At 38.4% G+C, this 17,783-nt stretch overlaps 1 protein-coding gene across 1 annotated transcript in view; it reads left to right on the top strand.

Annotated features, from left to right (window-relative positions):
- DNAH7 (dynein axonemal heavy chain 7) overlaps positions 1-17,783 on the top strand; it is a 270,230-nt gene that overhangs the window by 48,421 nt on the left and 204,026 nt on the right. The window contains exons 14-18 of the mRNA XM_055123217.1: positions 547-625; positions 5,175-5,399; positions 6,640-6,786; positions 9,106-9,791; positions 16,425-16,611. Coding sequence (XP_054979192.1) covers positions 547-625; positions 5,175-5,399; positions 6,640-6,786; positions 9,106-9,791; positions 16,425-16,611 — 1,324 coding nt within the window. The remainder of the gene's footprint in view (positions 1-546; positions 626-5,174; positions 5,400-6,639; positions 6,787-9,105; positions 9,792-16,424; positions 16,612-17,783) is intronic.

Raw genomic sequence — 17,783 nt, 5'->3', positions numbered from 1 at the left:
GCCCTTAAATATTTAGGTTGGAAATGGTTGCTATAATTGTGAATTTCAAACTGGATTGCGAATTGCCAGAGTATCATTTTTGCACCTTGCCCATTTTTGACTTCCTATCACTTGATACTGTAATTGGGAATGGAATATATTTGATGATCATTAAATGTGTATCGAATGAAATAGTAAATAAGCACAAATTTACAGTTAATTATGTATTACAGTATTTTAAGCTTGCCAGGCTCGCTGAGAGGCATATATATGTGCCTGAGGCTCCTCCTGAATGTGTGGAAAGCCTGGAGTATGGCGGCGGTTGGGTAGTGGAGGTTGACTGCTGGGGCTGGGGCTCTTGGGGTGGGGAGGGCTCTCCCCCTCTCCCCCACCCCCCGCCCTGGGGTGCCCCGAGTGGAAACAGGCTGGCGTGGAGTCCAGTGGCATAGTTATGGGGGCCTCATTTTATGCTCCCTTTCCGGGAGAAGCAGCTGTGAATACTGAAGTGTGGCCAATGAGATTATCTGAAAGTTAATGATATGAAGTTGGTTTTGTCTGTGATTTCAGATTATGCAATGAATTTGAAAAGATTGCTGAAAAAGCCCTTAGCACACCTCCAAATACAGCAGAACTAATGGAAATGAAGGTATTGTATATAAACTTTTAGTTGTGTACTTTTAGGGTAAATTCCTCATTTTACTTTCTCCCCTGGTTTTATAAATTATTGATATAATAATCAAAATCTCTCCAAAAAATTAAAGTTTATATATTTATATATTCTTTGGTTTTCTGGTGTCAGTTGGACCAGTCACTCAGTTGGGTCACCAGATTCTCAGTTGGCTACTCTGTTTTGAGCAATTTGCATTTACAGGACTGCAGTGATTCTATCAAACTCCAGCAGGCTCCCTTGGTTATGTGCTCTGGCATGATACAGGCACAAAGGTAAACCCAATTGTACAAATACTTTCTAATTCGTGTGTGTCAAATCAATAGTTCATTATCAAAGCAAGTCATATGTCCACATAGAGTTTCTGAAAAGGTACTAGAGGACAGAGATCATGAGAGAAGTGAAGTATAGGCACTTGTAATACAGTTCTCTCTGTTTTCTCCCTCCCTCCCTCTCTTATATGGACCCCACCCAGGAGTGCTTTAGGGCTTCATAGGCCACTCCCAGTGAAGCTTGATCCATTGTGCAGGCCTAATGATTCAGTCCCTGGCTCTGCAGTGCTTGACCCAGTGATGCTGAGGTCTCCAGGGCTCCATATGGTGGTACTTAGTTGGCAGCACAGTGCTGGGATCAGACTCAGCTGCTGCATGTGCTCTCCCACCTTTAGTTATCACCTGACCCCATAGGTATTTTGAGAGCACTATTCACCATTACCTTCCTAAAGGTGTGAACCAGGACTGTCTTGGCAACCTGATAACTACAGTTCACTTCTTCTGTAAAAAAAAAATTAATAATATCTGCTCCATTCATATTTTTTGTTACATGTCAAACATTTATGTGGTATTTTATTGAAGTACTTTTCAAGTATAAAATTTATGATACTAAGCCATTAAATAAATCTCACTTCTATCATTGTTCATGTTTTTTCTGTGCTTGTTTTGCCTAGTAAATAAAATAATAGAAAAGCTAGTCAGTCACCAACTCATTTTATTCATTTTTCATTCTCATGGCATTAAGCTTTTACAGGATATTTTTCTCCTTTTACAATCATTCCAAGGAAAATCTAAAAAAAGACCTGGTAAAAAAAGTTTAAAAGCTTTCAAAATTTTATATAGTAAGGAAATTATAAAAGGAAATCAAATGATTATGTATATCTTAAAAATTAAAAAAATCATTAGAACCAAGCATTACAAACCATACTCTAAAAGTGTTCTATTTACTTTAAAATATTTGTACTTGGGTTCTTAGTATATGAGTTTATATGTATGTATCAAATATACGTCTCTCTGTTCTCTTTTAGAATACTTTTGTATTTTATATTGTATAAGACATCTAGGGATACTTTAATTATAGAGCATTATAAATATAGTCAAAGTTCAATAAGTATGAATTCCCCTGGAAAATTAATATTAAATATGAGAATGTATTTATATTTCTTTTTTTAATTTTAATTAATTTATTTATTTTTAATTCGTGAATCACCATGAGGGCACATTTACAGATTTATACACTTTTGTGCTTATGCTTCCCTCATACAAAGTTCGGGAACCCATCCCTTCACCAGTGCCCATTCTCCACCACCAGTAAACCCAGCATCCCTCCCACCCTCCCCGATCCCATCTCCCCCCACCCCGCCCTGCCACTGTGGCAGGGCATTCCCTTCTGTTCTCTCTCTCTAATTAGCTGTTGTGGTTTGCAATAAAGGTGTTGAGTGGCCACTGTGCTCAGTCTCTAGCCCTCATTCAGCCCTCAACTCCCTTCCCCCACATGGCCTTCGACTACATTATAGTTGGTGATCCCTTCTCTGAGTTGCCCTTTCCCCAGAATGTGAGGCCAGCCTCCAAGCCATGGAGTCAACCTCCTAGTGAATGTATTTATATTTCATCTTGTTCATCACTGGACTATTTAGAAATCTGGGCTAATTTAGTGTATTTCTCTTGTTTATAGAAAACTTTAATAGGAATATTAGCAGGTAGGATTCAAGAACTTTAAGCAATTAATTCATTCAAAATACTATTTATATTTAAAAAATTATTTCAGGGTCAGAGAGATAGTACAACAGATGAGGTGCTTGCCTTTCATATAGCTGACCCAGATTCAATCCCTGGCACCATGTATGGTCCCTTGAGCACTATCAGAAATGATCCTGAGCATCTCTGGAAGTGGACCCTACTTCTAAAAAAATTCTCAAAAAACTAATCCTGAAAGGGCAAAATAGTTACTCAATTTAAAACTTTTTACAAAAAAATAAATAAAAATATATGTGCTGTAAACCAGTACAAATACATTATCAGTGAGGTAAAATAAAAGACAAGTCATTTGATTACGTAGAAATCTTATTAACCAAATTGTGAAAATATGTATTTATTTAGACATCTGTAACTTTTGGAAACCTCTGGTTTGTACTATCTATGTTTAGATTTATAACATAAAGACATCATTCTAATTATAATATATCACATATTTTGAGGTGAAGTACTTATTTTTTTAATTGCAGAGTAAAAATTTAACAGTAAGGAATTTTACAGAAGAGTAGAAGTTTTGTTTGTTTTTTCCATAATTTATTTCTTCAGGTTGATCATTCTTTATAATTTGGTGTGACTTCTGTTCTTTCCAAAAGGTGTGTAAATATATATGTATGTGATTATAAAGTTATATACATTTTATAGGTATCACTGGAGAGAGAGATCTGATGAGAGATATGTAGACAGAGATAAATAGTAAAAGATTACAAAAAACTTTAGAAGTGTTAATACTAAAGGATCATTTATTCCTTTTTAATTTTGTTTTATTTTGGAGAGGCTCAGGGAACCATATGTGGTGCCAGGGATAGAACCCAGCCGGACTATGTGCAAAGGCAAATTACCTACTCACTGCACTATTGCTTTGGCCCATGAATTGTTTATTTCATAGGGAGATGTAGTATAAGGGTGGTGAATGTAATACAAATAATTGCTTGTTTTCTCATTTCTAAGTGGGACAATGCGTTCTGTAAGCATTTTTATTATTGATACTAGTGAATTAATATGTGTTGAGTTTGGAGAGAGCTGTGTGTCTGTATATTCATACACATACATCCATTAACACAGAAATCTGTTATTGCCCAAATAATCTTTATCCTCATGCAAGTTATTTAGCGACATGTGTTCTCTGTACTTTTGTAAAGGGTAACTAGGGCTCTTTTTCAAAATCAGCAGCCAAAGACTTGAAATAGTTTAATCATCTATCATTTTGTTCCTGATTTGAAAGGCATCTTTTATAACACAAAATTTTAATAAGTACTTGAAAGTACTTCTGAACTCCCATGTCTGTTCTCTCCATCAAGAATAAAAATTCTAGGCCAGAACAAGAAGTGTTTAAGAATACTATATTACATGGAATGCTTTTGATATTTAACAGGCCTACTCTGTTATTTTTTCCTTTTTATGATTATATTTCATACATTATAGTACTTATTATTATGGACTTTTAAAAATATTATGGATTTATACTTATGTGTGGTTTATTAAAATTCCATTGCAATTTTATTGAAATTACATTAAATTTATTGACGGGAGAAGAATTTACATCTTTATTATATTATGCCACAACAGATTTCTCAGTATTTATTCAGAACATTAAAAATGTCTTAATGTGGGGCTACAGCGGGTAAGGCATTTGACTTGCATGGGGCTGACCCAGGTTAGATCACCAGCATCCCATTTGGTCCCCCAAGCACCACCAGGAGTAGTTTCTGAGTGCAGAGCCAAGAGTAATCACTGTGCATCACCGAGTGTGATTCAAGAACAAAAAAAAGTCTTAATGTGGTATTAAAATTTTCCTCATATAGATTTGGCACATTTGTTACTAAATTTTTCAATAGTTTTTTTTTTCTTTGTTTTTGATGACTAAGTACTGGATATCTTATGTAGCACTGTAGCACTGTAGCACTGTCATCCCGTTGTTCATTGATTTGCTTGAGCGGGCACCAGTAACATCTCCATTGTGAGACTTGTTGTTATTATTTTTGGCATACTAAATATGCCATGGGTAGCTTGCTGGGCTCTCCGAGAGGGATGGAGGAACTGACCTGGGTCGGCCACGTTCAAGGCAAACGCCCTACCCAATGTGCTATCTCTCCAGTCTGGGTATCTTATGTATGTTCAATTTTGCAGTTGTTCTGGTGATAATTTGACAAGTAATCTCCTCAGGGTAAAGCTTAGGTCTGATTTTTGTTGTGCTGAATTGCTTTTTCCTTGCTCCGTGTTAAGCATACAGGAGGTGCCTATTCTTAAAGGGCATCATTCTCTGGTTGTCGGGGTTTGTTTGGTGCTTTGTACATGTTACTTAGTGTTTTCAGCTTCTCACTGCCATTTCAGTAGTGGATTTGGGGTAGACGAGAAGGAAACTGCGCTACAGTCCACTGTCTTGAACAAAAAATCTCTCTTCTAAACAAATCTTTACATATTTGTGCAGTGTATTTTCATAGGATATTTTTTGACACAAGCTGTTCCTTAAAATGTTGTCTGTTATTTTTGTTTTCTCTCAGGCTTATATTCAGAAAGTAGAATCAGTTGATATGGTTGAACTGGAACAGAAGCTGGTTGATTCCAAAAACTGCCTTGCCTTCCTCATTGAGTGTGCCACCTTTTCTCCGGCAGACCTTAGACTCAATAATAATGTTTTCCAGTGGTATGGAAGAATGGATGAGATTTTTGATGAACACAGGAAGATCATTAAAGAGAAAACTGAACAATATCAAGACGGTCTCAAGGTTGATATCAATGATAATTTTACATTGCTTTAACTTTCTAGAAATGTCTAACTTTAACTTCTACATAGATTAGTGTACTTCTCTATTTCCCAGGTCATAAACTTTGACTTTCTCATCCTGTAATCATAGTATAAGATAGTATTTACTCCCTCTTGAATTATTTAATCTCAAGCCTTTCAGTGAAAGTGACCCTTCATACACATAATTTTCAAACATGTGTTAGTGCTGTGTCAAGAATTATCACTCTTGTTTATTAATTCTTTTATGTATATCCTAAGTTTGAGATGGTTTGTGATTTATCTCCTGTTCACCCTCTTCTCTTGTCTCTCCTCCATCTCTTCTCCCAAACATCTCAGCTGTGTTCTATTCTCCCTATTTCTTGGCCATTCTCTCCTTTTATTCTGGGGCACACCCCTCTCTGTCACACATACTTGCCTACTGAGCAATGCAGTTGGCTTTTTGAGACACTCTGACCTCAGTGCTACTTCTGCACTGCGCCTATTACATTTTCAACACATTTCTATCAGACTAATAATCTGATCATTACATAATTATTTTCTTATATATCCCCAGTAGACAGTCACTTCCTGGATGGCAAGACTTTTATTTTCTTTGTTTTTAATTCCCCTTGATAGCACAGTGTCTGTGCTAAATTTCATAGCTACTATCTGAATAAATTGTATATTTGTTCCCATTTTAAAGTTGAAGAAACTGATGTACTCAAAGATGAATAGAAGCTTGTTCCAGGTCACTCAGTAGAGATGTCCTTTGATATAAAGCTTTACTCAATTTTACCTACATTATATCAAATACTACGGATGTAAATAAAAGTGACATGCATGATTTGGAGAATAACTCATAGACTAAAAACAAACAAAACATTCTCTTCATTTTAAACTGTAGCCTATTTCTCTTCTGCCATAGACCATTCAGCTTTTAAAAAATGATTGAAAAGGTCTTGATAGGGGACATCATGCACATTAGATGTATAAATTGCAGTGCATTTAGAAAATTACTAGGTGATGCAGAATGGCCTATGTTTTGTTGTGAAATGTACTGTAAATAGGTTGGTGAATATTTTTTTCTCCCATTTTCCTTCTCCCACTAGTCTGTAACAACAAATTTTCAAGAAGCCCAATACAAGAATATTGCTGATAATCTTGGCAAATGCTTAAATTTCTCTTGCTACATAGGTATTTTAACAGTTAAGAACAGTAACTACACATTTGATCTTTATTAGTTACGGTGTGAGCGGTTTCAGGAGGAATTGGAGAGTTATGCTAAGCAGGCAGAAGAATTTTACTCATTTGGAGACCTTCAAGATGTCCAGCGATATTTGAAAAAGGCTCAGATCCTGAATGGAAAGTTGGATTCAGCAGCAGACAAGGTATACATTTAATATATTCTGTAAGGTGCTGAAGAGATAGCACATAGCACAGCGGGTATGGCACTTGCCTTACATGCAGCTGACCTGTGTTCAATCCCCGGCATCCCATACAATCCCCAGACCACCACCAGGAATAATTTTGGAATACAGAGCCAGGAATTAATCCTGAGCATCTCCAGGTGTGGACTCCAGACAAACAATTTTTTTTAAGTGTGAGTTAGTTCAAAAGAAAAGGCATTAAAGTTGTTTTGTGTATTAAACTATCACTGTGTCACTGTCATCCCATTGCTCATCGATTTGCTCGAGCAGGCACCAGTAACATCTCCATTGTGAGACTTGTTGTTACTGTTTTTGGCATGTCGAATATGTCATGGGGAGCTTGCCAGGCTCTGCCATGTGGGCGAGATATTCTTGGTAGCTTGCCGGGCTCTCCAAGAGGGACGGAGGAATCGAACCTGGGTCGGCCATGTGCAAGGCAAACGCTGTATGCACTGTGCTATCGCTCCAGTCCATATTAAACTATAAGAAACAGATTTGAATATAGCAGTTTAACCATATTTGAGTAGTAAATAAAATGAATGGCATAATAGATTTTGCCAGTGGTCACTGACAGCAGGAGTGATAACATTTCTCGAGGCCTTCATCTTTTATTTGACAAAATTTTATTTCCATCTGCTTTGTAATTTGTAGTTTTTATCATTTGTGTTGTTGTTTTTATTTGTTTGGGGGGTATTTATGTGTTGGCTTTGTACTCAGGAATCTCTTCTGATGGACTCAGGGAATAATATGTGGTGCTGGGGATTCATCCTGCTCTAACCCCATGTAAAGCAAGCCCCTTACCCTCTATTTTCATGCTATCATTTAATCGTTTGCAACAAGTGTTAGAATGCCTGGTTACTGTTTGGTTTTCCTATCTTAATAGAATCTGTCTCACTTTTGGTTGTTGTGTTGTAACATTTAAGCCCCTGTCTTTCCCCATCAAGCCACTTGTTTTCCAGTATTACCTCTTTAGACTTCAGCTATTAGAGGAAGCTAGAGTAGAAAAAAAACAATACCCTTGCTACAGAAGATGTTTGGAATATTTAATTGCATATTTTATTAAAAGAGTAAGTTCCAGCGGGAGTGGGGCAATAGCATATGGAAAATGAATCTTGCCTTGCGTTCAGCTGAACTGGGTTCAATGCCTAGCATCTATAATGTCCCCCAGCACTGCCAGGAATGATCCTTGAGTATAGAGCCAGGAGTAAGCCCTAAGCACCACTGGGTGTGGCCACCCAACAACAACAAAAAAAACCTGTAAAAGAGACCAGATGATAATCTACCCTTTTTAACAAGAAAAAATTTAATTTTTAAATTATTTTAGGTAACATATAATTTCACAAATATTTAAGTATGTGCGGAAAAGAGAAAAATGATACTGGTGCCATTCTTTTCAAGTCTTTCTATTTTGCAGATTTTTTTTTTCTGTAGCCAACTCAGAGTCACATATATTTACTTCTATACTAAGAGGATATTAATGGTTACTTTGCCACTTATTTTACTTATCTTCAAGACCCAGATTTTTGTTTGTTTTCTCTATAGAAACAACTTATATATTGGCATGTTCTCTGAGTGATGACATTTTGTGTATTGACATCTCTTCTATTGCCTTTTATTACTATTGAACAATTGCTATTTAACTTACTAAAGATGTAGAGTGTCTCTCTTTTCTCTCTTTGTCTGGAATACAATGTTTTTCAAGTGGTACTTTCCAGTATAATAATTTTATTTCTATTTTCCATAGTACCTAAAATGATGATGCTGAAAATAGTGAAATTCTCACTAAATTAATTAATGAAGCCATGTCCTCAGTATTTGTGGATAAGCAAAGCAGATGTTTTTAAGTATGTGTGTACATACATATAATTTTATTCTTTTAACTAATTTGACCAGTCATTTTCTGGAAACTGCAATTAAAAAGAAAGAGAAGAAATTACAATTTCATTTTTCTAGCTGATGGCCAGATTTTAAATTTAATTTTAGGATTTAGAGAGAACTATTGGAGTAGCATTTGGTATGAGTACTTTTTGTTGCTATTGCTGTCATTTGTTTCAGGACACACCCTGCAGTACTCAGTGCCTATTCCTAGTTTTGTGCTCAGGGATCCCTCCTGACTATGCCCAGGGAATTTATAAGGGTGCTAGGAATTGAACTCCGCTAGGTTATATGCAAGGCAAGTGCCCTGCCCACTGTACTTTCTCTCCCTGGCTCTTTGATATGAGTATTTTTTTAGCATTTACTTTTAAAATTAATTAATATATTTAATACCTGGTCTTTTAGATTGATCAATTTAATGCTGAAGAAGAGGCATTTGGTTGGCTGCCATCTATATATCCTCAACGTAAAAAAATCCAAGATGCTTTGAACCCTTATCTTCGTCTCTATGAAACTGCTGTTGAATTTGGTACCAAATATAGAACATGGACAGAAGGCCCATACAACAAAGTGAATCCTGATCAAGTAGAAACAGATGTTGGAAATTACTGGAGAGGACTGTATAAGCTGGAGAAAACTTTCCACGATTCCCCACATGCATTGTCAATGACAAAGAAAGTAAGAGCGAAGGTGGAAGATTTCAAGCAGCACATTCCTCTCATTCAAGTGATCTGCAATCCTGGTTTGCGTCCCAGGCACTGGGAGGCCATGTCCAGAATTGTTGGTTACACTCTGCAGCCTTCAGATGATTCTACTGTCTTCTCTTTTTTAGACATGAATCTAGAACCATACTTAGATAAATTTGAAGGTATTAGTGAAGCTGCTAGCAAAGAATATTCTCTCGAAAAGGCCTTGGAGAAGATGATTAATGAGTGGGATGCCATGGAGTTTGTCATTCTTTCTTATAGAGAATCTGGTACATATATTTTGTCTTCAGTTGATGAAATTCAGATGCTGTTGGATGACCACATTGTTAAGACACAAACTATGCGAGGATCTCCTTTCATTAAGCCTTATGAAAAACAGATGAGGTAAAATTTCATTTATATGAGTGCATATACTATTATGAAAATCACCCTTGTTTGTTTTGGTTATCAAAATCATCATTTTGTATGTGAAATAACAAATCACGAAATCCCCATTAATTGTTGATTTCTCGAGCGGGCTCAGTAACCTATCCATTCGTCCTTTCCCTGAGATCTTAGAAGTATCTCTCGGACTTGGCCCTCTCAACCATGTCACACCTGAGGCTCTTTCAGGGTCAGGGGAATGAGATCCAGCTTGTTACTGGATTTAGCATATGAATGCACCATGGGAAGCTTGCAAGGCTGTCCCATGTGGGCAGGAAACTCTCAGAAGCTTGCCAGTTTCTCCCAGAGGGAGAAATAGGCTACAAGATATCGCTTCTGGGAGCTCGCTTTTAAGTCTCTGGATGTTGGCCGTTGGTGGAATTACACACACCTGGGTTCCTCTGCCAGTACCTTCATGCATGAGGCCTGTCCAAATGTGTGGAGAGGGGCCTCGAGCATGGCGGTAGCTAGGTTCCTGTAGTCTTCAGCCGCCGGGAGCTCTGCTCAGGGTGGGGAGGGAAGCTGGAGCCCATCCCCTCCGAGGGGCCCTGGGGAAGATAGCCAGGCGTGCAGGCAAGGGACTCTCTCTCTCTTGAATACAAGTTTAAAAATTGTTTCTGTATTTAATATTTAATAGATTATTTTAAGTATCAACCATTGCTTTTAGAATACTCAACATTTTTTTAGCCTCTGTCTTTGAAGCAAAATAGCATTCAGAAAAAGGCATTCCATGCTTTTTAAAACTTATCATTATGACACTTTGTGTTTATGAAAGACCTGATTTTGAATAGTAAAATAAATCCAGAGAGAATTTTTACTTTTACTACAAAAGGCAGAGAGCATAAATAGTAAATGACATTTGGTATTCCTTGGTTTTATCTGTCTGTTAATTGCATGTCACCAGTTATAAATACTGTTTAATGTGTTCTTATATTTCAAAAAGCTAATAGGCACATTCTATCATTAAGTTCTACCAACATTGGCTAATGATTCTTCTTTATAGCCATGTTGTCTTATAACATTGTTGTTATAGATGTGAGTTCAGATCTGATTAACATTTTCTGGGTAAACTTGATATGATACTTATTGAGGTTGTTGTGAAGATGGAACAAACAGATTTTAGAGCTGTTTATGTAAATTACTGACTTATGGTATAATTGTAGTATATATTATTGGGAAAATTATTTATATTTCCTACATTTAGAAGTAGACTGACATTCAGTATATTCTATTTTGGTTTTGGGGCCACACTCAGTGATACTCAGGGATTAGTTCTGTCTTTGCTCAGGGATAACTCCTGCCGGCCTTGGGGAACCATGTGGGGTGCCAGAGATTGAGCCTTGGTTGGCAGTATGCGAGGCAAGTACCTTGCCCACTGTACTTTCTCCATTCCTAATATATTACATTTTAATATTAAAAATTAAACATAATTTACAATTTATGAATGCCACAATAAATATTTAGAATATATACTTTTTTAGTGCGGTTTCATTTTATGAATAAAAATTTGGGGGTCCCAACATTTTTTATTAAGGTAACTTTGATTTTCAAAGATGTATATGTTTTAGAAGTACAGTGTTACTGCATCATGTTCACCATCAAAACACCAGTATCCCTCTATGTTCACTGGACCTTTTCAACTTTCTAATCTCCACTTCCCCCTTTGAAACCTTAGTTTGGGGGGTCAGAGTTTAATGGGCTTGTTTTTTTGATTTTGTTTTATTTTGTATCCACACCTGGCTGTGCTCTGGATTTACTCCTAGCTCTGTGCTCAGTATTTACTCCTGGCTCTGTGCTCAGGGATCATTTCTGGGGTGATTGGGGGAATGTGTATTGTGTTTGTGTTGAAACTTGGGTGAACTGCATGCAAGTTATACACATCTCACTGTCCTCACCTCAGGCTGTCTCCTTGGTTCTAAAGTCTGAAAGATTTGCATTTGATTTGTCTGCTCCTTTGCTTTGTTTCTTTATATACTATGTATAAGAGGGATCATCTGGTGTTTGTCCATTTTCTTCTGGCTCTTTTTTCTTTGTATGAGCATCTCCATTTCTATCCATGTCTTGTAGCTAAATCTCTTCCCCTCGCCCCCCAGATATAACAGTATTACATTCTACATATGTGTGTGCTATATATGCATATATAGCAGATTGTATTCCTTCATTCATTCATTCAACACTTAGGCCAAACCTCACACATGATGTGAAGCCCCACAGAACCAGGTAAAGCAGAACTTTGTGACCTTGGACTTCAGGATCAACGAAACTCAAAAATAAGATCCTCTGTCTGCTCTTCCAGTCTGCATACTTGATCAGCGCCCTAGGGATCAAACCCCGATGACCCACCCTACCGATGCCAGATAAATACCTCACTGGCCAACCTCCACTGCCTCTACTACCCAGCCACCACCACGTTCCAGGCCGCTTTTCTTAGGACACACCATAAGACACTTAATACCCATTTTCCATAATCACCGCACCATACTTGATGGGGTTCAAATATGGTGTGAACCATGAGAACACCTTTAAGGGTGATTGGAGGCCACCTAAAAGCCTCCATCCCTCTTGGAGAGCCCGACAAGCTACAGAGAGTACCCTGCCCACACGGCAGAGCCTGGCAAGCTACCCATGGCATATTCAATATGCCAAAAACAGTAACAACAGTAGGCTTCATTCGCCTGACACTGAAAGAGCCCCCAATATGGCAGTGTTAAATAGGATGAGCAAGGAGTTGCTGATAAAATCTCAGGGACGAACTAGACTGCAAAAACGAAGGAGGACTAAAATGATTGTCTGTACTTCCAATGCACTTATGCTAGCATTGGAAGCATCCAGCAAGGACCTGATAATGCAAGAAGATCAAGTATGCAGAAGATCAAGTATGACATCATGGTCTGACCAAAACAAGAAGGCATCAATCACATCATGCCATTTTCAACACTGGAAAAGAACTGTTCCTTAGAACATGTGACAACAGAGGCATTGGTGGCATTAGTGTCTTTGTCAACATGAACATGGCCATGAGCATTGATTCATTCAAATGCCTACCAACCCGAATCAGATGATTATTCTTGAATAGATGTGGCTCACTGCTGGCAGTTTCTATCTTCGTCGTCTATGCACCAACATGAAAAAGAAATTGAGATGGAAAAGAAATTGAGAAGTTCTACATGGAGCTGAAGAAGTTCTATAAAGAAGACCACACCTTCTATAAGTCATTGTCAGTGATTTTAATGCCAAGGTAGGACCGAGAAGGTCAACCAAAGAACTCCACATTGGAACCCATGGCCTAATATGGAACGAACAGGGTGAGAGACTGTCTGAGTTCATCATGTCAACCAAGACCATCCATGGTAACTCACAGTTCCAGAAGGCCGAATCTAAACGTTGGACATGGGAGTCTCCCGGTGGACAGTTCCACAACAAAACTGACCACATCATATTCAATCGACGGTTTTGCCTGACCAGTGTCACTGTTGTCCCAAAATTACAAATGATATCGGACCACCGTCTCCTTCGTGCAACATTCTACTTCACAGCGGGGATAAAGTACTGCAAAGTTTAAGAAGAGAACTCCCAGAATGACCACCAACTAGGAGCTCTTTGGCACTATTGCAGCAATATGGGAAGATGCCATCGTTGGCAACATCGACGAAGAATATGATCGACTGATTCAGCATTTCCATGACTGCGCGAAGAATGCCAAGAGTGGGAAAGCCACAAATAGACACCTATCTTCAGAAACTCTCGAGCTCATTGGCAAATGTGGTTCGGTACGAGCCTCAGGCAATCATACGCTAATGTCTGAGCTCGCAAAGCTGTGCAGAGAAATGATAATGGAAAACCTCAAAGAAAGAAGAGCAGCAGTGTTGGCCAATACAGCAGAAGCTGGGAAAAGTATTTGCAACACTCGCCTGTCCTTTGCCACCTACAAGACCAAGATGACTGCCCTCCGACATCCTGATGGATCTATCACATCTTCCAGAAGGGCAACGGAGAGGATTATTCACGACTTCTACTCGGATCTCTTTGACAGCCACATCCACCTGCCCACATACCAAATTCCGAAGGATGGATATGTCGTTCCCAACATACTCCCTTCCGAAATCCGACAGACCATTTCATTGGTAAAGATGCGTACAGCACCTGGTCCAGACAAGGTCAGACCCAAACACCTGAAGAATCTGCCACCAGTATTTGTCAATACGCTGGCTCAGCTCTTCACATACTACCTGTCCGAATGCAAGTTTCCATCCCAATGGAAAACCAGCAAGACCATTCTGCTGTACAAGAAGGGAGGCATCCACAACATTGGCAACTATCGCCCAATCTGCCTGTTGTCCATTGTCTACAAGTTGTTCACTCGAGTCATCCTGAATAGAATAGGCAGAACACTAGATGAAGGACAACCATGCGAGCAAGTCGGGTTCTGAAAAGGATTCAACACAATCGACCATATCCACTCAGTGACCAAGCTCATTGAAGTTTTGCAAGACTTCAAGATTCTGCTCTGTCTAATGTTCATCAATTTAAAGAAGGCCTTCGATTCTGTTGAGACTTAAGCAATCATTGAAGCCCTAGTCAAACAGGGCATTCAAACTCTGTACATCAACATCCTCTGAGAGCTGTATTGTGGATTCACTACCAGGATCTCACCATTCTACAAGGAAGTGATCATTGACGTAAAGAGAGGGCTTCAGCAGGGTGATACCATTTCACTAAAACTCTTCAGTGCCACCCTTGAGAATGTCATGCGACGACTGGAATGGGAAGGAATGGGAGTGAAGATAGATGGTAAGCAACTACACCACCTCCACTCGTTGATGACATCATTCTAATAACACCAAACATTAGCCAAGCGAAACAAATGCTGCCCTATTTCAACCTGAAATGTGGAAATATTGGACTATAGCTGAATCTCACCAAAACAATGTTCATGAAAAATGAACTAGTCCCTGATGTTCCATTTGTTCTCAACGGAATAAACATCTCTGAACTTAGCAGTTATGTGTATCTTGGTTGAGAATTCACCATGAGGAACAACTTGGCACCAGAAATGCACAGGAGGAAGAGAGCAGCGTGGAACACCTTCAAGAATGTCAAAGAAGTGGTTAAGCGGACGAAGAACCTCCAGCTCCAAGCACATCTTTTCGACTTTACCGTTCTTCCTGCATTAACAGGATGAGAACAGTATTCGGGTATCCCAAGAGCTTTGCTTGGAGTATCACGTTTCACTCAAGTAAGAGAAGGAATCTGGAGTTTTGACCTCCGTTGACAGTCAAGAATCGGGGACACTGTCTCATTTGCCAAGACATCAAAAATCAGATGGGCCAAACACGAAATGCATTTTAGAGACGACCACTTCACTAGAGCTGTTACCGACTGGATTCCATGGGACATGAAAATACTGGCCGCCCACCTACAAGGTGATCAGACTTCTTCATTAAGACCCTGAACAAATGATTTGAGGCTCTTTGTGTTCCTGGAGCAAGAAGATATCATTGGGATACACTAGCACAGGACAAGGACTATTGGAGACGTTACTGGCACCCGCTTGTACAAATCAAAGATCAACGGCATGACAAGTGATACAAGTGATTCATTCACTCACTCATCAATCACTGGGAACTTGGTTGTTTTGACTATTGTTAATAATGCTACAATGAAAGTAGGCAGTTGAGGTTCTTTGACTGGATACATAGGAATGGAGTTGCTGGATCAAATGGTAGACCTACTTCACATGTTTTGAGAAATCGCTATCCTGTTTTGCAGAAGGAATAAACTATTTTACAATATTACCAACAAAATGATTCTTTTTTCCTTCACACTACCAGCACTTGCTGTTTTTTACTTTGGGGGCTTGGTCTCACAAGTGTGAGGCAATTTCTCACTGTTGTTTTTATTTGTTTTTTTCATCTGATAACACATAATAATGAGCATTTATTTTAAGCACTTGTTGATCATCTGTGCCTGTTCAGCTATTCTCTCCTCTTCTTGACAGGGTGGGTTGTTTTATGTTGTTTTCAACTTTTGAATTTTAAGTTTTAAAATAAAGTTGAAAGTCAAAGGAAATTAATCTTGAATGTAACTATTTTCCCCAAGAAGTTCAGAGTGCCCTTTCTTAAGAATACCATCACTATTGACCAGAGTGATAGTATAGCGGGTAAAACTCTTGTCTTGTGCACATCTGACCAGGGTTCAATCCCTGGCACCACATATGGTCCACCAAACCCTACCAGGAGTGATACCTTAGCACAGTGCAAGAGTAAGCACTGAGCACTGCCAAACAAAAACCAAACAACTATTATTGTCATCAGATCTCATTTCTCAATTTGTACTTGCTTAGAAATGTTTGCAGAAAAGTTCATTGTTACTATCTGTGCAGAAAATAGCTCAGTTGTAGATATTTTTCACATTTAAGCTTATATAAATAAAAACACTGATGTTGTTATTTTAAAGCATGTAATGTAGGATAATTAGTGATAGACCTTTGAATGATGGTAGATAAACAGAAATGGGAATAACAATAATGACAAAAGTCCTCTGAAACATTGCCTGATTTGCTAGTGATCCGAGTCACTGTGTTTTGCTCTGCAGAGAGTGGGAGGGCAAGCTCCTGTTGCTCCAGGAGATTCTGGATGAATGGCTTAAGGTCCAAGCCACGTGGCTGTATTTGGAGCCCATATTCAGTTCCCCAGACATTATGTCTCAGATGCCTGAGGAAGGCAGACGGTTTACAACTGTTGATAAAACGTGGAGAGATATAATGAAAACTGTCATACAGGTAAAATTTCTCTGAAAAGGTGATTATTTAATTAAAGGTACATAGCTTTTATTTTCAAATCAGCCCACATTATTTAATTTTTCTCACATATCCTTTTCTGATACTATTTTAGAATCCCAAGAGAAACAACTATTAATGGCAAAGTAATATTTTGTCCTGATAGTTCGGAGCAAGTGAGGTTCAAATAATAAATTTAGGTTTTGTTAGTGGCATTATGAAGTGCTCTGGTAGAAGGATACTGTATAAGCCTTTGTGTCCCCATCTGTTTTAAAACATCCTTGTTAGAAACATACAGAAACATGTCAGCATGCCAGCCACACAACCCATAAGTTTCTTTTAAGAACTAACCAACAATTAGCTGCAGAGCCAAACAGAGTTAGAGCCCATTAAATTCAAGCGAATTTTAATCAATCAATACACTGATATTGAGGAAAACATATATTAAGGAGGTAATTTAATAAAGACCAGTAGCACTAAAAATGATATAACTTTTGTTTTCCCCACAAACATTTATTTACTACCTGAAAAGCATGATTTTATGTGTTATTAAAATTAACATTAAAATAGAAGAAATGTTACTTGTTAAATTATATTTTTTGGAGGGGTTTCCCGATAAGTTTTTAGAGGACCCCAGGACCACTCCAGACAGAACTCAGCCAGTGGTTGAGAGAATTCATTCCTAGATCTGGAGAGTGCTGGCGACCAGGACTACCACAGTCACAGAACCTAAGACTCAGGGCCTTGAACTTAAGGTAAATAGCCCTCCCCACTGAACTATCTCCCTGGCCCCTAAAATTATATGTTCAGCTAATTGCAAGCATCTCCATTGGTTTGGGAATCAAATAAACAATAAAAGAAGAATATTTTCTTAAAACTTTCCTACTCTAGGGGCTAGGGAAAAGTATAGTACAGCAGGGAAGGGTTATCCTACTTTTAACTATGCATTTAGGGCTGAAGTGATAGCACAGCGGTAGGGCGTTTGCCTTGTACGCGGCCGATCCGGGTTCGATTCCCAGCATCCCATATGGTCCCTTGAGCACTGCCAGGGGTAATTCCTGAGTGCAGAGCCAGGAGTAACCCCTGTTCATTGCTGTGTGTGACACCAAAAGCAAATATATTATATATATATGCATTTTAAGATATGTATATTTTGATAAGGATTATTGTCCTAC

The sequence above is a fragment of the Sorex araneus genome, chromosome X, assembly GCF_027595985.1.
Source record: "Sorex araneus isolate mSorAra2 chromosome X, mSorAra2.pri, whole genome shotgun sequence".
Classification (NCBI taxonomy): Eukaryota; Metazoa; Chordata; class Mammalia; order Eulipotyphla; family Soricidae; genus Sorex; species Sorex araneus.
The sequence above is the reverse complement of the archived record's forward strand: the minus strand, read 5'-3'. Positions and strand labels throughout refer to the sequence as shown.